The sequence below is a fragment of the Pelobates fuscus genome, chromosome 5, assembly GCF_036172605.1.
Source record: "Pelobates fuscus isolate aPelFus1 chromosome 5, aPelFus1.pri, whole genome shotgun sequence".
Classification (NCBI taxonomy): Eukaryota; Metazoa; Chordata; class Amphibia; order Anura; family Pelobatidae; genus Pelobates; species Pelobates fuscus.
The window spans coordinates 349614029-349636618 of record NC_086321.1 but is presented as its reverse complement, the minus strand read 5'-3'; the positions used below and the strand labels follow the sequence as shown (position 1 = coordinate 349636618).

The 22590-nt window shown below is 40.9% G+C and overlaps 1 protein-coding gene across 1 annotated transcript in view; it reads left to right on the top strand.

The window, feature by feature from the left end:
- The first annotated feature begins 3372 nt into the window (after positions 1–3372).
- The window catches only part of SCAMP4 (secretory carrier membrane protein 4), a 22032-nt gene continuing 2814 nt past the window's right edge, over positions 3373–22590 (top strand). The window contains exons 1-5 of the mRNA XM_063453289.1: positions 3373–3487; positions 4262–4314; positions 8432–8560; positions 20642–20798; positions 20907–21008. Coding sequence (XP_063309359.1) covers positions 4308–4314; positions 8432–8560; positions 20642–20798; positions 20907–21008 — 395 coding nt within the window. The 5' untranslated portion in view covers positions 3373–3487; positions 4262–4307. The remainder of the gene's footprint in view (positions 3488–4261; positions 4315–8431; positions 8561–20641; positions 20799–20906; positions 21009–22590) is intronic.

Here is a 22590-nt window from a genome sequence, read left to right as displayed (position 1 = left end):
TTTTTTTTAAATGGGCCTATTCCATGGGCCTGGGCCTGGGCCTGGGCCTGGAGCTGCAGCTCCATCAGCCCCTATGTTAATCCGGCCCTGGGTTTGTACATGGGCTTTTGGCCCCCAATTTCAAAACTCCCCATGCCTCCACTCACCCACTGGCAAGGCATGACTGAGAAAAATATTCGGCCCAGGCATTTTTTAATCACACAGGTCTAGCAGGAAGGGGGGTTATCATCACCACTGCCGCACTTAGCTCAGACAGAAAGCTTCTAGTTCTCTGTTGGATGTAGTGGAGACAGGTTGATATCGGAAAGTAAAGCCATTCTAACATCATTTGACTATAGTCAACTGGGGGATGCTCATGGCACTATAACCACTACAGCACTCTTCATTTGAAGATGAATGATATAACAGAACAAAAGTGTCTACAAAAGGAATGTTGCTACAAATGGTCCAGTTCATTTAGGATATTTTAACGTTTGGGCATTACCTACAAAGTCTTACAAAGAGATTTATATCCTAATATTACCCACTAATGCCCATACAACTACTATCATAGTTAATGACATTAAAAAAAAATAGTGGGCGCTCTACTTTAGTTGGTAACCCAGTGTAATTTTACTATAACTGTTAAACAAGAATATATAAATGGAACCTTTAACAAATGACCAAAGATTATAAATTCTGGGCATGTTTAAATCAGTGGCATCACCCACTAGTCTTCACTGCTACACTAATGTACACATGCTTCATCCAAACTATGTACGTGTCTCAGACTCAGCTTTCCTAACATATTAATATTATTAGCATTTAAATAGTGCCAAATTTTTTGTGGTTGGGTTATTTAACATGTAAGTAATCTTAGCATAGATGACCCTTCAACTGAGTTTATAATCTGAGACAGAGGCAAAGGAATACAAGACTGGAGAAAACATGTCCGAGTGGAGTAGAGCAATGGTGGAACTCCTTGGGCCACATCAGTCGCTATTGGGCCACCTATAGCAGAACCATTATTTAGTACAATGCTAATTTTGCAATATGCTAAATAACAAATTACCACAGGAAGCACTGCTCCCTCAAGGTTCCAACATTCATTGAGCACTGAACTGCAAAATGGAAGATCGTTTATGTGGAGAGCAAGGATCACACCATCACTGGACCACACTGGACCACAATGGATTATGCAGAAAGCACACCTCCCAAAGTTTGAAAGTGATGAAGAGGGAAACTTTTAAATTTAGGGGTGTGAGTGGGAGTATGGCCAGGGGTAAGGCTGTTCTGAGAAAATTTATGCAAATTACTAATGATTTATAACACTAAAATATCATTTAGAACAAGAACAATGGATCTTATTTAAACACATTTATTGTAGTTTACAGGCACATTACTGTGAGTATTTTTGCTGTGGGGCTCTGGTTTACACTCAGATACACCAACAATATGGAGCTCCTAGAAAAGCGCCCTCTACTGACTGAATAAAAATGCCTATATTTACATATTGCTGGTACGGAAATTAGGGAAGCCAAAGAAGTTGTTAAATGCATATATTGTTGCTTTGTATTGTTTTTGAAAATGTTAATTGTATTATATAGTTAATGTATTAATAATACTTGCTTGTTTTCCAATGTTTTGGATATTTGTGTTTTATATGCTTTTCACCGTATGTTTTAGAACATGTCGGCAAAGTCTAGATCTAGTTCAAAATCCAGTATCGTATGTTATTTCCTGTTGGAACTTTGTGTCTTGGTTTATATATTCAGGGATCCTAGTAACAGAGTCTTTGAACCTGTTGGTTGGCTGATTAGTCCCTGGACAAGTCAAAAAGAGTTAGGCCTGAAAGCCACAAGTGGCTTTTTAAAGGCAGTAGCTGATCACAGTTTAGGCAGAGGTGTGGACACCTGCCTGGAAAAGGAGCTGCAATCTGGTCCTGGGTGGAAGGAGTTCTCAATGACCCTAGTCTAGCTTGGTGACTAGGGCTGAAGCATTCAGTGTCCCTGATCAGAGATAGGAAGAGGACTAGGCAGAGCTACACAGTTGGAGTAGGGGAGCTCTGTCACACAGACTTCCAATGCACACAAAACTTCACAACCAAACTCTCACCACAGCAATGACTTAAGAAGGCTTCACCCACATGCCTCCCCACAAGAATTTAACACCATAAACAGCCTTCATATACACTACACCACATACAGCCAGTCAATACATACACACATGCTACACCACAAACAACACCTCCACACACACAACCTAACAAGCTGCCACCACACACTCAAAGCACCAAAAGCAGCCTCCCCAACACACTCAAAATGTAACGCATGGGAGGGTGTACGTGGACTTCAACAATCTCTAGGTAGGTGGTATGTGTCAAAGTAACATCCATGTGAATTCCAGGACCCAAGGTTTCCTAGCAGAGCATTGCCCAGAGCATAACACTGCCTCAACCGGCCCGCCTACTTAGTGCTTCCTGCTGCCATCTCTTGCCTAAGTAAACGACGCACACGCACCTGGCAATCCACCTGATCTAAAAAAAAAACGTGATTCATCAAACCAGATCTTCTGCCCCATTGAAGGCAAATTAATAGAACAAATTTATCGACACACATTTTATACACACAAAAGCACACAGAGTAGTAGACACAAATTCCCACACACACACAGTCACAGGATAAAGGCACTGACACACACACTCAGACAAGAGTATGCGCACACTGTTATACACGCATGTAGACAATGACACACTCATTCAGACCGTATATACACTTCTACATATACTCAATGCTACACACACAGTCAGTGTACTTTGTCTATTTTCCCTTTCCAAATGTTTTTTTTATCTTATGTACCTAACTCTTTGAGACGCTACCGTAACATCAGGTGACATAGTATCCTGTGAAGTCACACATATATAATTAATTATGCAAATTAGTACGGCTTATATTTTTTTCCAAAAAAGGTGGCAACCCTATTTTTTTTTTTACATTTGACAACTATGAATGATACCTTAGCCACGCACAGTCAGCATTTACACCCCTGCAGTGCTGAATGCATGCATGTGCATGGCACATCGACAGTTAACCCATTCACACACTGTATGGCAGAATATAAAACTTAAAATTAATAAATAAATACTTAAACTTAAAACTAAATTAGAGAAAATTGAATAACATTTTTAAGTAAGTACGCTTTTGCAAATTTTAATTGAAGCAGATTTGCAATCCCCCACTAAAAGACACTCTTAAGACAATCTTTTTCATAAACCTCCCTTTGATGGTGTCATAAATGCATCACATGACACACACACAAAAAAAACAAAACCCATTTTAAAACCCATTTTTTTTTTCTCAAACCAAAGCAGGTCACATGTCTGGACCGCGCGGCATGCCGGGAGTTGTAGTTCAGTGGCCCCGATCTGTGTATCTTTCTCCCAGCGGTTCCTTCCCACGATGCACTGCGCTGAGGGCGGGGGAGCCGACTTGCTGCGCTGGAGCGAGTGGTGAGCGAGGCATGTTGCAATGAATGCATTGTTTAATAGGGCCAGTAATAGCTGACAGCAGCCTTGTATACATAGTGTGTGCAGACAGTATATGTGTACATGGCATCTCAGTACTCTGTGTGCCATCAGGTGATATGGCTGCCTGTTTAGGCATAGTTTGATTCTATTGATCAGTGGATTCTGCAATCTGATCAATTTCTGTGACTTGTCTTGTGCTATATTGTATTTGGAAACCTCTATCAGAGCAGCTGTGAGAGTCCATTCGAATCGTTCCAATACAGATCTATATAGAATGTTTCACATTATCGCATCAGCAACGTTCCACTTGCATTCTATCCAGTTCTAATCATTGACATGCAGTAACTGTCACCTCCCTCTACATTCCTAAGCAGCAACATCCTCTGCACTTTTTCCATTTAGTCAATGTCAGCCAGCAATGGTTTCGCCCATTTTCACAAACTGTTTTTTTTTTTTTTTTTGGATTTAATTTATTTGCTTTTCCCACACAGTAGTGTAGTTCATAGCCCACCAGTTGCTGTCAGTGAGGTGGCATGGCTGTCTGATCCCAGCTGTGTGTAGGGCTGCAGGCACACCATGAGCGAATCCTGCTGAATAGATGCTGATTATGTAAATCCAAAGTTCCTAGGAACAATTACTGTTATGTGAGCCTGCACGCTCTCTTACTTACTGGTAGTGAGTAGGAGTAGCATTGACTTAATAAAATAGAACCTTATAAACACACATTCTTAACTGCTTGTGATTTTATCATTGTAGGTACAAAAGTTGCAGATACTACCTTTAATTGGGACAAATCACAAAAATGACAGGTAAGGAGAATATCTCTCAACTATTCTATTAAAAAAAAAAAAATTCTTATTCGAAGTCAATAATAAACCTATTATTCACAAACATGAGTATTGTTGGTAATCCAAAGCAAATTTCAAATTAAAGGCCATATTAGCCAAATTGGTAGCACAGCTGATTTGGAGAAGTTCTATGTTGGCTAAGGACACATGACATGTGTGACATGTCATGATTCCCTTTTATTCCAGAAGTTTGGTCCTTAAGGGGTTAAGGGGTTAAATTCACTTTGGAATCCAGACAATGTTAACGAACTGGTAACTTAGTTGTTTTCTTTGTCACTTAGGCCCCAGTTTCATATAGTTTGCAAGCTTTCCAATTGAGTTAATATTTTTGGATAAACATTTAGAATGACTAGATATTCACATTTTGCGATATTTGTTGATATATGATTTTTTTTTTATATATATATATATATATATATATATATATGTAGATTTGTGTTAAGACTGTTAATACGCGTTTGAAAAATCCAAGTGAGTGCTCCTGTTTCTACCTTCATATATATATATATATATATATATATATATATTTAAATGGGTTGACAAAAAATCATTTTAAAAGTTTATCCAAAAATATTAAATCATTTGAAAAGCTTATTCAACAATATTAAATCGAGGCCTTAGTTTCTGACTTAAAATAATTCGTATTTAATAACTATTTTGGGTACTTTTAAACTTGCTTCATGCTCTGTCCGAACGTAGTAAAAGTTTTATACAGAGTAAATTTGGGTTAGAGTAGGTTACAGCTAAGAATATTTGCTTTTCCTTTACGTACTGCCTTTGAGCTGTCAACTACACCTTGTTCACGATATATAATGCTCCGTATTAGACATATATGTTATTTGCTCGAGAACAATGCATTCAGGGTTTTTTTTTTTTTTTTTAATTCTTTATTTTACTTGTGCTCGGATTAACAGCAAGTGTGCAGAGCTACAACAGCTGCTGCAAGTTTAGTCATTGCATTTCGAATTTCAGCAGATTAGACAGCACATTTTTGTATAATATAAGATTAACAAGTTATATGTGGTAGTATGTGGTAGACATGCTGGAACATGAGGTAAACACGCTATGGAACTAACAGTAGATTATAGATTTTAGTAGGTAGTAAAACATGGCCTTGACATGCTTGTGGTTAGTGGTGACTAATTAAGCATATTATAAAATTGTTGCACTTAAGTTTATATTCATAGAGGAACATGTATTAGTGGTAGGTTGCCAGACACGCAGGCTGTCTAGGGACACAACCAGTGGGTGTGAGAAGGCATATTGATATCAAGCAGAGATTAGGAATAGTTGCGTCAAGCAAAACGTTAGAGCAATACTGAATGTGAGAGTCCTGTGTAGATTGCCCTTCTCAGCGTGGAAAGTTGTAGAGGGGATTAGTCAGAGAGAGTCAGTAGGGTAATATAACCGGGTGCACTGAGAGTCTGTGTTGTTGCTTAGGAGCCGTCTCCGGTGCCTGGGGGAGGTGTCCAGGCCTCAGTTTGTAGAGACATCTGTGTTCAGCTGACGCCTGCTCTGCTGAGCCGCTGGCATTGTGTGTGAGTCTCTTGGGTGCTGGGTTTACCTGTGCAGCAGGGTAGGTGCCCCCTTGGGGTTCCTCCTCCAATGGGTTGTGGCTGGGCTCTCTGTCCCGCCCGCCAGTAAGCGATCTCGTTGTATCCAGGTCTGCTTCGCCGTAGGCATTGTGATTTCCCAAGTGTGGGTCAGCGCCATGTAGGTCGAGGGTTGCAGGGACTGCCCGGTGGTAGGCATGTCGGGCCCGCTGGCGGGTCCTAGTCTGGAGCAGCTTCCCCGTTTGCCTTAGTGGTTGCTGGTGTTTCTGTGCTCTGGGAGCTCGTGGCTGGGCCCCATAGTGTCGGCGCCGGGTCACAGGGCGGATCCACTGGGCCACCGCTCTCACTGCTTGATCGTGGGTGAATCCCTGATGACATAGCAGAGTCCAAAAGCTCCCACAGAGCCAATCAAGAGCCTCCAGGGACCCTGATATTGGTGTGGTGTGTGTGGCTCTTGGGTCGGGTTGCCGCTGAGCCTCCATCGTGGTCGGGCCTCGGCGGTGCGGATTCCCCGCGGGCAGCGAGGCTGGTAAGCTTGTCCTCAGCTGCGGTGTGCTTTTCTCATTTCACGAGTTAGCTACTGTTGAAAGTTGCCGGGATAACCCCCACCGGCTGGGGGGGGAGAGGTTGCTGATTGATCCTCCCGGGTAAGTGCTCGGTAGCAGGCTAAGGGATCGGCCGCCTCCCTCTTGTGCACTGCAACTAGGCCTCTTGTAGGCCACAGGCCTTCGTCCGGGTTTAACCACCGATCACGGTTGGAAGCCCCACTGGTATAGGATCTAGGGGTGTCTTCCGCTATTGCGATGTTGAGGGCTGTAAGTGTCGGGTCTTTGGGTTGCCTTTGTCGCTTATTTAGAAGCCCTATTGTGCGGAGCTCTCAGTGTGTGCGACCTCTCCGTGCGGCTGTCGCATTCAGGGTTTTAATGGCTTTTCCTTTGCACAATGTAAATGTATAGAGATCTGAGCAAACACGATTTGTAAGAAATTTTACGTTAAGTGTCTTTAGTGTGCTTGTGGATGTTGTAGTGAGTCGCCTAAAATATTTTAGTAAGGCAGACTCGCTGACATTTTCCTTGTTATGCGGCTATTTTAAGAAAATGTATACTGTCTCCAGTTATCTGCTTGGGTCACCTAAAGTATAGGGTATGTTGTTCTCTTTCCATTCTCCTACTTAAATATTTTTTTTATTTCTATTCAAGTGATATATTTGTAATGCACAACATCTGGAATGCCGATGATTGCGAACCCCTGTTCTAGACCATGAACTTTTTGCTGAACCTGCAGGCCTTACTGATTTTGCTGTCCACCACTTTCCCAAATAAGCACCGTATGGGAGAGACCTACGGAAATGATATTTCTTTAGACAAACTAGTCGTTTCAGGGGTGCAGATTGAATTGTCTATCTCTGGTATAGCTGGTTTTGAATGTTGATGTCATCATTTGGAAACTGTTCCTTCCAAGATACTTCTGGATTTTCACTACATATATATTTTGCAAAGACCTCCTAAAGCAGAGGTGCCCAAAAGGTTGATCTCTAGATGGTTTAGAACTACAAATTTCACGATACGTTCTCATTTTGAAAGCATTCTAAAGGCATGCAAAGCATCATCTGGGAATCTACCTTTTGGGCACCCTTGTCCTAAAGTAACATACCTGCTTGATGTGCGGCAGCCTCAACGAAGCTAAGGGACCACATACTTAACCGTAGCTCTCCGCTATGGATGCCTCCATTTTCTTCTGCGTTCAGTCTTTAATATATATGGAGCATCACTGTAACTGTAAATGTGTGCAACAGTACAAAACAGGCCAATGGAATAGTCTCCATAGATGATCTCTCACAATACAGAAACAGATTCCACCTCTACACACATCTGCTAGAAAATTAAGAAACTTGACGAAAGACTGAGCTTCCAGCTTCCAGTTCTCTCAGCCTTGACATTGCCTGTAAGATAAAGTTGTCACAAATTTGTCCTGTGATATTTGCTGATTGTGTAGGGAATTTAAATGAAACTGCAAAACAGACCGTCTCAATATTTCATAAATACAAAAAATATCTTTATGAACTACTGGAAAGTGGCAGACGTTTTTAAATTGTGTGATCTAAAATGGTGGTCAATACATGTACACATTTCTAAACTCCTATTGGGAGCCAAGGGGTTCCTAATTGTGCTGTGAAATGGCTTCCTAAAATTGTATATATTTTAAAGCATGCATTACTGATAAAAAAAAAATATTTCCTATTGAAATTCAGGTTGGGAAATGTAATATTGAATAATAGTAGTGCTGCCGGTTCTTCTAGAGCAGGGATAGGCAACCTTCGGCTCTCCAGATGTTGTGGACTACATCCCCCATAATGCTCTTACACACATAATGCTGGCAAAGCATCATGGGAGCTGTAGTCCAAAACATCTGCAGAGCCGAAGGTTGCCTATGCCTGTTCTAGAGAAAAGTTTCCAGATTATGAATGCTTAATTTTATTTTCATTGATTCTGGTCCCTAACGTACTCGAGTTCTCCTACCTCTAGAGCGTGCCAATAACTTTCCACCCCTGCCTAAGTTCACCCGCCTGCGACCCTGTTTCTATCAGAATTTTGAGGAAGAGATCCCTGACGAGCATAGGACTCTGGTGCGAAGGATTTATCATCTGTGGCTATGTGAGTTCACTTATTTAATTATTTTGGTAAATTATTTTTAAGGAACTAAAAAAAAAAATAAACACTTTTTTTTCAAAGCGAATGCTAAATCAATATGTATTTAAACCAATCAAAAGTGACATTACATTGAATACTGGTTTTAATATTGGTAGCCTTTATATAGTCATGGTAGGCAACCTTTGACACTCTCTATATATTGTGGACTAAATCTCCCATAATGCTTTGCTAACATGATAACTGAGAGCATCAGGGGAGATGCAGTCCACAATATCTAGAATGTCAAAGGTTGCTTAGGCTTATTAAGGTTTTATCACTTTAAAAAATGGTCTAAAGTGCTAAAAGTGGGGCAGTGACCATGGAAACAAGTGGAACCAGCAGGCGCATTTGATTGGTGATTCCTCAATCTTTTTAAAAATCCTCTGCTAAGTTTGTCAGGCCCACAGCCTACTGCATTCAGTAGGTTGTTTTCTGTAGCAGCACAATTGCAGTTTTAGCCTTCATGACACTGGGAAAACGTTTGGTGGTTTTCAACATTTGGTCAAAATATTAAAGATACACTATAGTCACCAAAACAACTTTAGCTTAATGAAACGGTTTTGGTGTATAGATCATGCCTCTGCAGTCTCAATGCTCAATTATCTGCCATTTAGGATTTAAATCAATTTGTTTATTAACCCTAGTCACACCTCCCTGCATGTGACTTGCACAGCCTTCCTAAACCCTTCCTGTAAAGAGTCATCTAATGTTTATCCTTCCTTTATTGTAAGTTCTATTTAATTTAGATTTTCTTATCCCCCGCTATATTAATAGCTTGCTAGACCCTGCAAGAGTCTCCTGAATGTGAATAAATTTCAATTTTCAGAGCAAGAGATAAAATTGTTTAAGGTAAATTACATCTGATTGAAAGTGAAACCAGTGTTTCATGCAGGCTGTGTCAATCAGAGCCAGGGGAGGTGTGGCAAGGGCTGCATAAACAGAAACAAAGTGATTTAAATCCTACATGGCAGTTAATTGCGAAGTGAAACCTGAGAAGCATGATCTATACACAAGAATAGCTTCATTAAGCTAAAGTTGTTTAGGTGACTATAGTGTTCCCTTAATATGTGTCCTTGTTAAACATGACTCTAAACCACTAATCTGTGCATTCCCCACGTAAATGTAATGCCTACTGCACGGTGGCATGTGGGAATCTTAAAGAAGCCGGTATTACCATTTTTATGCCCTGCTCGTGACCGAAAACAAGTGTAAGAGACACTCTAAGAACAGAAAAAAAATGTTTAATAGTTTGGCTTACACAATTTTTATTTATTTTTTTTGCCATATGTGCGTTTTAGTGTGGTAATAAGTTTACACAAGGCAATAACAAAGTTGCGGTAATAAACCACATTTTAAAGATAGGTATGTGACTTCAAGAAAATCTAGACCGCATTAAAGGCACACTATAGCCACCTTCTCCATATATCATTGGAAGGCTTCCTTTATTATCACATCCATTACTATCTTCTATTTAGATATGTTTGGTTCCAATTTCCTCATAGTAATAAGCAGCTAGTCTCATCCTTATGCTAACGCCTGCCATTGATGGGAGTTGGATTCTATGTCCGTATCTAGCCGTACATTACCTTGTTATACACCACGCTCCAGTATCTATTCTAACAGTTATAGGCAGGGAGCTTATGTTTGCTATTGGTGGGAGTTATACTAACTGTTATTATTTAGCTGGATATTATCCTGCTATACGTTACACCAGAATATCTGTTTGGTGCCGATCCTGGTATTAAGGGCTGTTCCCTTTCTGTATCACCCTACTGAGATATTTTTGTAATTAATCTTGGCACAGACGTGTACATGGATTTATACCCTCTACGTTGGTGATACTCTTTACCTTGATCCCGCAATAGGTAGTACGATAGGATTTATTAATACCACGTATAGAGCAATCATTTTAACCAGTCGTATACATATTCTTTATTTTTAATTTAGATTTTTCTATTTGCATAATTATTTTCACTTTTGGTTTGTTCACAGTACACCAGTACCATTGTATTTGCCTTTGGGCAATTTTAATCGTTTTTACAATTAATAAGGTTTTCTTAATATATATATATTATTTTTATTTTTTTCTTGTCTGGATCTATTAAGTTTTTTTTTCTGTATTTGACACTTATCCCAGCCCCTTCCTTGGTACACTACTTTCCCTCAACGTATATTGTTTCCATTTGGGGTTACCCCCCTTCATCTGTGTACCAATCAGATATATGGCTCCCCCTATCCCCTCTGTTCTCTAAATAGCTTATAAGTTATAGATTGAAAGCTTGTTTGAGCTGGGCTTCCTTTGCCTCCTGTCCCTGTTATAGCCTCTATGTCAATTATTTGTCAAATTTTCCCATTCTATAATTGTACAGCCCTGCAGAATATGTCGGCACTATATAAATGCTAATAATAATGAAGTTAAAAGTGGTGTGTCAACTTTAAGATCAGTTTAGAATAAAGGCAAACAAAACCCTACATTTAGGCAAATGCCTTTGATGTGGAAATGCAATTATATTATACATTTAATATATCATTACACTATGATTGAACTCACTTTTTGGATATTTACATAAATCGTACCCTGACAATTGAACAAACACATTCTTTATAATGTTCAGTCATTCACATGTTGGCTTGCAACAAGTCCAATTAGATTTAAAATTCTGTGAGAAACTTAGATGTTAAAAATCTGTATATCTTATGATCAAAGTCTTCCAGATCTGCCTCGGCGGAACGCAATGTATTAGATAACATGATCAGATATATTTTTGCAGTCTATATTGTACAAAATGCTTTCAGCTGCTGAGAATAAAATCTGTTTTTTTAAGCTTGTTGTCATGGCTGATTTCCTTTCGATAATGTAAATCAGATCTGTACATTGTGACTGTAACACTGCCAGCAAATGAGTAAATTAAAAATCTTCTTATAGGAACAACTACAGCTTATTGTATTTAATCAGTTCTTCAAGCTTTTACATTACAGCCTATGGATACCTCCACTGGCCACTCCTCAGAAGGCTGCTAGAGGTGCTTCCTGGGGCAGTGCTGCACAGGAAGCAGCACTGCCATTCAGTGTCTCCACCCTCTGCATGGAGACACTGAATTTTCCTTATAGAGATTATAGGCAGATCATAGATGCTGGCTCTGCCCCTGATCTGCCTATTTGACAAGCTCAACGAATCCAATGCTTTCCTATGTGAAAGCATTGTGATTGACTCAGAGAATCACTTCTGATGATGTCAGCCCAGCAGGCAGATCAGGGGCAGAGCCAGCAGCAGCAGACTGCAATAAAGGTAAGATTTTGCTATATTTACATGGGCAATACTGGGTCCGGGGGGCTACATATGTTTGTGTTCCTGAACCTATAGTGTACCTTTAAGCTTGTTACGTCTCCAAGATGACTGCCATGCATACACCCACAAATGCTGACATCGTACTGTTACCGGAGAAACTGACGGAAGCCAAGCACAGAGAGATGGACACAGGTTTCTTCAGGAAGGAAGAGATTCTTTATTCGATTCACCGACCGGGGCTCAGAGGGACTAATGTCACCAAAATACAGCAAGATCTGAGCCCAGAACTGACTGTGTAAATGCATGATATAGACATATAGCTCCTCCTATAGTTAACTCAACCCACATATACTCTTTACACAATCAGCTGAACAAAGCCTAACTTCCCTTACCTGTTAGACCACATGGCTCACCCAGAACAATGGAGGAGGGGAAGTGTTTTCAGTTTCTGCATTCCTGCATTTGCTCAATACAGTGTTGATTGTATCTTAGCTACGTGTAACTAACTAACTGATACAACATTTACACATATGCCACATGGCAATCTTGGCCTAGTAAATTTATTTTTACTGAGATTCCACCACATTCCCCCCTTTGATGCTTCTGATATTTCACAATTCCAGATGCATCACTTAACCATAGTTTGCTTACACCTCAGGTTGCCATGAATCAGAACAGACCTCGTAAGCATCTTAGCATCCTTACAAATTCCTTTAGCACTCCTCATTCTGATTCTCTCTGGGCTAAGGGTTCATACTTGCAAACAGCCATTACATGCGCAGCTGGTTTCCTTTCTGTCGTGCTCTCTATGACACTCTGTATGGACCTAATTACCAATGGAACCAAACATGGTAGAAAGAGACACACTATAATCAACATGACTCCTCCTACCAATGTCTTGATCCCTCCAAGCTGCTCGTACCTACTTCCAAACCAACTACTAGAATTGTACCTGTTCCAGGCTTAAGTCGGTACATGCGTCAGTTTAGCCATGTGGCTTGTGAGATCAGCCACTGCCTGCCCTTCATCATCTATGTGCAGACAACAGTTGCTGAGATTGAACTTTCCACATACACCTCCTTCTATTTGCACTGGAAGTGAATGGAGGACTTTATCACCAGCCCAACTGGTTTACTTGGTAAGAAGGCTATGTGCTTTACAGAGGAATCCATAATTGCCTGATGGTAAAATTAGGCTTGAATCCCTGTATTAGAATACAATAACACTTCATGGGCATACAGTTTGGCTGTTAACCAGTTCCCTCACATATTACATCCCTCCTATTGGCAATGAAGCGCGCTAAGGTAGCCAGTGCCACTCATTATCTTCCCAGCTACCTACATTCAAGGATGCTAGCTTCTTTTTATGATTCACATCATACACTTTAACTCTCAAGGTCTCTCCTGTTTCAATTGGCAACAAGAAGAAGGATGGTTTGAGCATACCTAATACACATGCCCCTTCCCAGTCCTGTGGCAACTCCGAATAGGCTTTCTTACCACAGATCCAGTACAAATTTGCTGGGGCTCTCCAGGTAGATGTGATGGATAGGTCAAACCACACATCCTTTAAATTGGCGTATCTAGCAAACGGGTTAGATGGTTCTGAGACATTTGAAGCCGACCACCAAGTTGTATTCTTCGTATCATCATCATAAGCTTTTTGCCCTAGACAAGTTAATTCTCCTACAGAAGTATTATACATCATTCCTTTCCTTGCTATGCAAACATAACCTATGATGGAGGTCTTTAATCTCCACTCAGATTTACCTCTAACACTCACTTGATAATCAGTTTGAGAAGATATTAACTGTTCAATTGTCTCAGAACCGGAATACATTACCTCCTTTGCTTCCCAGGGCCATTGGTCTCCCATGTTAGTACCTCCACACACATAGCAGTTGGTGACATTAAGACTACCATCAATGTTTTCGGCTAGATCTATAAATACGTTTTTAGCGTTATGGGGGATCTTATTTTCTACACTCATCTCTTCATAAAAAGAATGGAAAACCTGATGAGTTTGGGATGCTACGGTATCGGTCTCTATCCCTATAAATAATATTGTCCCAGGATCTAAACCCGTCCCATATATTTGGAACCCAAATAAGTTACCGAACCAAATCTAAAAATTGTTCAGGATTATTTATGAGTATATGGATTGGGTTGTATTCCCTAGACTTACAATATGGCTTTGTAGGCAACTTAGTAACAATCATATCCTTATCTACTGTCTGTCCCCAAGTTGCCCACCCCACACGAGACTAATATGGGCAAAAGTTATATTCCCTATCTGGGCATTTTGGACTTAAGTACTTGTTCTTACTACTGGGACAAATATATTTATCATTAGACCCATACGTTCTCTCCCACTTAAGATCCCCACATACATTCCACGGCTTTCTACCACTTGATATTGCTTTACATGCATCAAATAGCAGAACACCCGAAGAATGTATGGTTTCTAATACAGTTTTATTTATTAAGGTCCCCTGTGGATCTCCATTCCTGAGGGTCAACCAAATTGTACGGGGTTGATACTCCGGATTGAAGCACTTAGGTTCTCCTACTCCTAAATGGCATACACTATATTCTATACCTAGATATATACACCTAGACACATCACCTTTACACTCATATTGTGAATGCCAAATTAGGGTCTGGGAAATATGATTACCTGTCTTAGTAGTCTTAATGCAAACCTCACAGCTAGGAGTGTCGGTACCTCTACCTTCCTGAATATAAAAAGACACAAAAATATACATTATCAAAAGCACTTCTTTCGACGTCTTCATCCTCAGTCTTCGTCCGTGCGATGGCACCTCAGCTTCCAGGATGTAAGGGCTGCAGGGAATGGAGTTCTGCTCGTCTTCACAGGGGTCCCTTCGAGACTTTCCTGGCTTTTAATAACACGTTGGTGAGCGGACAGGCGTTATTATGGCCGTCAAAAACACTCACTTGTAGATCTTTGTTGATGTTCCCTTTTAACAATATTATCTTCGCAAAAACCACTTTTAATCCAACTCGGTCACACGCTTCAACTGGATCTTGCAAGGATTCTCTGGATCTATGGTAGCTTGTCAGGAATCTGCCGCTGGTTTTTTTACCCTAGAGTGATGAATCCACGGAGTCACTTCTACAACCTTTACAACTGTTGGGGTAGATAAAAGAACAACATAGGGACCTCTCCACTTGGAACCTAATGGAACAGTGTTCCATTCTTTTATCCACACTTGATCCCCTGGATGGTAAGAATGAACAGGTGGATAAATATTCACAGGTACTTTACACACTTATCCACATAGGTTTGTATATTTTCCTTAGCCCTCTATAATATATGGTACTAACTAAGGCTAACAGGATACGCTCCAAGCTTTAATTCAATGTGTATTGGTGGAATATTGCGAGCAAGTCCTGGAGGATTATTCTCTGTTCATATTCTTGAAATGTCAAGTAAGGATTCATCACTCTTAGGGTCTGTATTTTTTATTATAGAGTAGAAGTGCCTTTCTTCTTCCCTTTGCACCGATACTGATATTATGCCTGGTGATCTATTAAACTTCAGAGACGTTGATCCGTTGGGTTTAAAAGTTATCTGGGCTTGAAGCTTTAATAATAGATCTCGTCCTAGAAGCTGAACTGGACACTCCAGCATATACAGGAACTGGTGCTTAACCAAATGGCCTCCTAGAATACAAGTATGACTCCTGAGAATTGGTCTAGCAGCGCTTTTCCCAGTAGCTCCTATCATAATTATAGTCTTCCTGAAGGAGGAGCAACTAGGTTAGTTACCACAGAGTACTCAGCACCAGTGTCAATCATGAAAGAGCTCCTCTTTCCCTCTATTGATACATCGACCATAGGCTGCACTCGGCTAAAGGGGGATGGAGCCCAGTCGGTATCAATAGTCTTCCATGACAGTGTCAGCCAGACCGACAAAATCTCTATCCCTTAATCTCTGGGTAGGGGAATAGTATCTACTTCCCTGAACACCTCCTCTGTTACTACTGTCATTCCCTCCAAGACTTTCTCTATAGCCACCTCTGTAACCATCTCGTAACCTTCTCTCTTGTCTTATCTATAACTTGCTTTATATTCCCTCTGTGGGCAGTCACTTTTCCAATATCCTTCCTCTCTACAATACACACAGTGATTCCTACTTCCTCCCTTACTCAGCCTATTCTCAACTCCTCTATTCACCTCCCTGTTCATATACACCTGACTTGCAATTTCCATTAACTGTGATATGGACATTCGTACAAATCCCTTTAACTTTAGCAATTTTCTTTTGATATCACCTTGGGTCTGGCTGACAAATGCTGAGTTGTTCATTCGAGAGTTCTCAGGGGCCTCTGGATTAAAAGGAGTATATAATCTATATGACTCCAGCAATCTCTCATAGAAAGCACTAGGTGACTCGTCTGCTTTCGTAAAGGAATTGTGGGTCTTCCAATTAAACAGATCAGTCATGGTGAACGGGACATAAACAAATACAGGGTCTGCCAACTGTAATTGACCATTAATATCAATGTGTGGGGGACCAGGGGTAAGCTGCAGTGGCATTTGTAAATGTCAAAGTTGGAGGGCACCGGTCATTTGTCAGGTTAGGGTGGGACTTAGATAGGGTTGTTTAGTCATAGGTTCCGGTCGGGGAGTGGTGAGGTAGGTGGAAATGGATAAATTAATTTTACTGGTCAGTAACTTGGTTAACAAAATGTTTCGACAGGGCTAGGAGGAGCCTGACCAGTAACCAAAAATTGTAAAAGTGTATTCCAGCGTCCTATACCATTGACCATTTCATCCAGTTGTATTTCAAAACTAATTTACTGTTACTAAAGGCACACAAGGCTCAGTAATTATAGTGTTATGTCAGTGGTTATGGTGTTTTCAGTGATTATGGTCTTATCAGTGGTTATGGTATTATCAGCGGTAATGGTGTTTTCAGCGGTTATGGTGTTTTCAGTGGTTATGATATTATCAGTGGTTATGGTGTTTTCAGTGGTTATGGTGTTTTCAGTGGTTATGGTGTTTTCAGTGGTTATGGTATTATCAGTGGTTATGGTGTTTTGTAATTGCTGAGAATTATCTGATTTCAGTGGATTCAGTTACTGTTATTAAGAATTCTCCTCACAATTTTGACTGCTAATAATAAAACTGAATACAAAGAACCAGTTGGGGGGGTAGGTAGGCACAAAAATAGGAGGGGACAGGCATCTGAGAGCCAGAGACAATTAGAGCACAGGGGGACATACCAGCTGCACCAGTTTTTGATAAAGAATTTAGTTGAGGGATGGTCAGATGGGTCAGATTCCATTGAGGATGGACAAACCAGTTTTTTAGTAACCATCTAGTAACACAAACTGTGTTAACAGTCAAAAACTGGTCATTCTCTACTACATAAGGTAGTCCCCAAAATCACACACATTAAAGTTATTTAGCATACATTCTAAAGGATCAACAATCTTTAAATTCCGGCGCTGCCATACTTAGCAACGGAGCGTCTTATTCAAAGAAACACAACAAACACACCTCTAACAGTCACACTCGTTTCCCTGGCAACAGCACCATGTGGTACAGTTACTAGGTCAAACTCATACAACAAAACATACAGGGAATTCCCGTACACACACAGCTGTTACACCAGTCAGTAAATAACTAATACTGTGCCCTTTGGCGAAACTATACAGTCACCGACGCTATAATTCCCTATATCTGAATTACCCGTCTATAACATACCCCAGTAACATCGTCTTTACAAACAGTAGTTATAGTACGGTTAGCATAGGTCAAAGTACAATTTAAGGTCACAATACAATTATTAGTGGTTATGGTGTTAGACATGCAATAGACGACAATTATTAGTACTTATATACAGTGTCAGTAAATATACAGGGTTATGGTACCGTGCACTATAATACAGCAACACACTATTAACACTCTCGCTAGACGGCAGAGCTCACGCTATCTAGCAAGATATACACGTTACTAAACAATCTTTATCACATATACAATTCCCAACTAATCTATTGGCCAGTACCTTGATGGACTACCTAAAACTATCTACATCCGTTTTGGTTAGCCACACTGCCCAAGCACCACATATAGCGAGCTAGAGGACCGAATTTACACAGACACCTCTTAGTCGATTACTCTATCAAAAATCTAGTGGGTTCCAAATTTACACGCCTTCCCACTTAGCCAAGATAGGTTGAGAGCTAGCGAACCGAATTTACACAGACGCCGCTTAGTCTCCCGGTCCCTCCGACCTAGCGAACAAAATATACACCCTAGAACGCTAGTCTAGACAAGACACCGGTGTCCGGCTAGGGCTATTTACACCAGAACCCCGCCTGACTAACCAAATCAAACGGTCTTACTAAAGAGCGTTCGATTGAGCGGTGCGCCTTCGCTCCTTCCCTCCGACAGAGGGGGCAGATTCCATACACAATTCAAACCCCTTATGGGCCTACCGCACAACCGGTATACCCCTAGTGGGTCCGCCGTCTAAAACAGCAGTCGTCTTACCTCCTCGTTCCTGAACCTGGGTTCACACTCATTGACGGGGACACCCCAGCACTTACTACGTAGAGGCCGATGATCTCCTGGACAACAGACCAGTGGCGCCGAGACGAAGGGAGGTCCACGCAGAAGTTCAGGGGTGCAGCCGTAGAGAACGTGGGCAAAGATAGACCGTCTCACGCCTCTGCCTCTCAGCTACCGTTGAACGATGAGCTTCACGGCCCAATGCACCAAATGTTACCGGAGAAACTGACGGAAGCCAAGCACAGAGAGATGGACACAGGTTTCTTCAGGAAGGAAGAGATTCTTTATTCGATTCACCGACCGGGGCTCAGAGGGACTAATGTCACCAAAATACAGCAAGATCTGAGCCCAGAACTGACTGTGTAAATGCATGATATAGACATATAGCTCCTCCTATAGTTAACTCAACCCACATATACTCTTTACACAATCAGCTGAACAAAGCCTAACTTCCCTTACCTGTTAGACCACATGGCTCACCCAGAACAATGGAGGAGGGGAAGTGTTTTCAGTTTCTGCATTCCTGCATTTGCTCAATACAGTGTTGATTGTATCTTAGCTACGTGTAACTAACTAACTGATACAACATTTACACATATGCCACATGGCAATCTTGGCCTAGTAAATTTATTTTTACTGAGATTCCACCACAGTACACTGCAAATCCTTGCATGTGGAACTGGTGCTAGGCATTGGTAACCATTACGGGGAACTGTAGTGGTTATGGTGCTTGGAGTATCACATTAGGTTGATTTAGAGGCAGATGCTTGTATTCCTAAAATTATAGTATTCCTTTAACATGACAAACATGTGTTCCTAGCAGGATGGTGCTAAACTACCTGTTTAGATGTCCGCCCCCCTCTCTGTGGAGCGAAATTGTGGTTTTACTAACCATTTCTTCACCGCCGTGCAGATCTCACTGCAATTGGCCCCACCTCCATGGCTGAGATAATCAGTATAGATGAGCTCAGCCAATCTTGGGAGGCTATTGCACATGCACGGTAAAACACCACGTTGTGACAATTTGCATTGAGATGCATTGAATCAATGCGTCTCTATGGGGAGCGTTCAGCATCTCCACACAGTGCAGCACTGACAAAGGAAGCACCTCTAGTAGCTGTCTCAGTGACTGCACCTAGAGGTGTTACTGGGCAGCAATGTAAGTGTTTACAGTGCTAAAAGCTTCAGGGACATGCAGTAGACACCACAACCACTTACATTAAATTGTAGTGGTTCTGGTGACTATAGTGTCCCTTTAAGTTTTGCTAGCCTAGTAAATTAAAATGGGTGATTAATATTTGTCACTTTTTGTGCTTTTTTTTTATTTTTTTTATTTTTTTTATATATATATATATATATATATATATATATATATATATATATATATATAATATATAATATATAATCCTACTGTTTTTAGGCAGGTCTATCTATACTTGCAAGGTGTCTTCTTATAAGTTATGTCTCCCAAGTTCTACTATGTGTTAGTTGTTTGGGGGAGGGCCAACACTTCCTCATTCAAAGTCCTGACAATAACTCCACCCGAGGTAGAAAGCAAGAGTAAGATAATAAAATTATAGCTTAGCCTGCTGTTACTGTAGAAATTCATCTATCTCTTGTTTTGAGGTGCCTACCTCAACAGTTACATTGTGGTTACACCTCTGCAGGTGAGTCACAGATTGCTAACCATTGCCTTAGCAGGGCTATCAATTTATAGTCCTTCGTTAATTGACTAGTCTGAGACTTGCCACTGAAGCCTAGAGCAGTTGTAGGCAACCTTCGTCACTCCAAATGTTTTTGATTACATCTTCCATAATGCTCTCACAACCATAATGTTAGCAATGCATCATGGGAGATGTACTCCACAGTGTCTGGACTGCTAAAGGTGGCCTACCACTGGCCTAGAGGATCGTTGGCACAGCAACAAAGGTTATATTTCCGCTTGCCGGGACTGAATTTTCACTTACAAGTGGCTAGTGGGGGAGTGGAAATTTATGAGCCCTGAATTTAGGAACATTTGACTCCAATGTTTTCATTTAAATGGTATAGAATTGTGCAGGTTATCAGGAGCCCGAGGCATTTTTATATCATCGGTAGTGTAGATTTTGCCAAACACACACTTGAATAAATATTGGGAAGTTTTGCTAGTACGTATTCTGAATGTGTGCTATACTCCATTAGAAATGTTCATCAGACCTTCTGTAATCTCCCCAGTTTATTGCCTAACCCTTGCCGTGAATGTAGTTGCCTGCCTGGCTTGGTGGATTGGTGGAGGCAATGGAGTCAATTTTGGCTTTTCGATCCTTTGGCTGGTGCTCTTTAGTCCATGCGGATATGTTTGCTGGTTCCGTCCAGCATATAAAGCCTTCAGGTAAGTGCATTTTCAGAGCAATGGTGATGCATATATGGTGGGAACAAGACCATTGTCCTCATAATGACCAGTAACCTGTTATTTTATGTATTTTTCTTCACCCTTTAGGTCGGACAGCTCCTTCAACTTCATGAATTTTTTCTTTGTGTGCGGGATTCAGTTTGTTCTTTCGGTTATCCAGGCAATTGGAATCTCAGGATGGGGTGCATGGTAACAACCTATTTTCTGGAATCCACCTCCTGTGGCCACTACTGGATCTGCATGCTCCAGTTTATACCCAAAACATTTTAAAGGGAAACTTATTATTGTGTATTACTGAAAATAATCATTGCATGTACTTATAGCCTGTGTGTGTGTTGTTTTGTAACACAGCTACGAGTTTATATATTTTAATGCATCTTTTAAGTGGTTATCCCTGTACTGTGGAGGCAGCCATCTTTAAGTCCTCTTTGGTCAGAAGCACAGTTTATCCAACCAAAAACGTGCAGTTAATCAACAGCAAGGGCAGATTCACAACTACCAAAATAATGTGCAAGTGCTAGGCATCTATAAAAATGCCCTGTGGGACAGTTTCAGACTTTCAGAATGCATGAGGTCTTAACAGATAAGTGGTGACCAAAGAGGGCTATTGTATGCCCCCAAGGGAGATGCATTGTGGAGATGTAGTCCAAAACATCTAGGACATAGAGCAAGAAGTGAAGCACAAAAGGAGTTAATAATTTGTCTGAGCTAAGTTATTTTTTTCTTTCTTCTTATTTATTTGTATTTTTTTTTAAATTGGAGTGTTCCTTAATCTGTTTAGGTTACTGGGTCTCTCCTTTTGGAATGAAAGCTATAAAACTCACCTTTATTCCAGAGCCGGGAGTCTCGTCTCTGTGAAATCATACTAAGGACTTGTGTCCAATTGGACAGAGGAGCATTGGGGGACACAGCGCATGCACGGCAATTGCCATGACCCGCTAACAATGCTTCTCATAGAAAAGCACTCAAAGCAAGTCAGGCAGGAAACACCAACTGTCTGCTTGACAACACAAAAGTGTTACTAAAGGCATTTATAAAAGTGCTGATATTTGTTGAAATCGATTATTTTATAACATAAGCTGTGGGGACATGCAGTTAAACATTAAAGGGACACTAAAGTCTCCCACGCCATTTAATCTCAATGAAGTGGGGTGGGTGCAGTGTCCCTGTCCTTGTAATCCTGCAATGTAAATGTTTTTTTCTGTTTTGTTGTGTTTTTGAAACTGCTACGTTTACATTGCATGGTTGAGTCCACCTCTAATGGCTGTCTTCCTGTCAGCCACTAGAGGCACTACCCCTGCACTGACTGAGTAAAACACGTGATACGGAAGCCTATAAGAAAGCACTGAACACAATGCTTTGTACGGGGAACCCTGAGGAAAAAGAAGCAGCTCTGTGAGGAGTATTGGTTTATACCAGGGGTGCCCAAAAGGTAGATTCCCCAGATGTTTTAAAACTCCAACTTCCATGATACTTTTTAATTCTAAAGGCAGGCAAAGCATCATGGGAGTTGGAGTTCCACAGCATCTAGGGATCTACCTTTTGGCACCCCTGGTTGAGGCCGTCATGGAGCGATCAGCAGTGCTAAGGGAGAGGTAAGTTAAAAACAATCTTGATTTTTGTTTTTAAATCTTATTTAAAAAAGGAGGTGGAAAGTCACATCTATCTACTAGAGACCAAGGCTCTGTAATAGGAATGCAGGTTTGTGTTCCTAATGCTGTACTGTTCCTTGAAAGCGTTTCAGCAGTCTCAAAAAATATCATCATCCTGC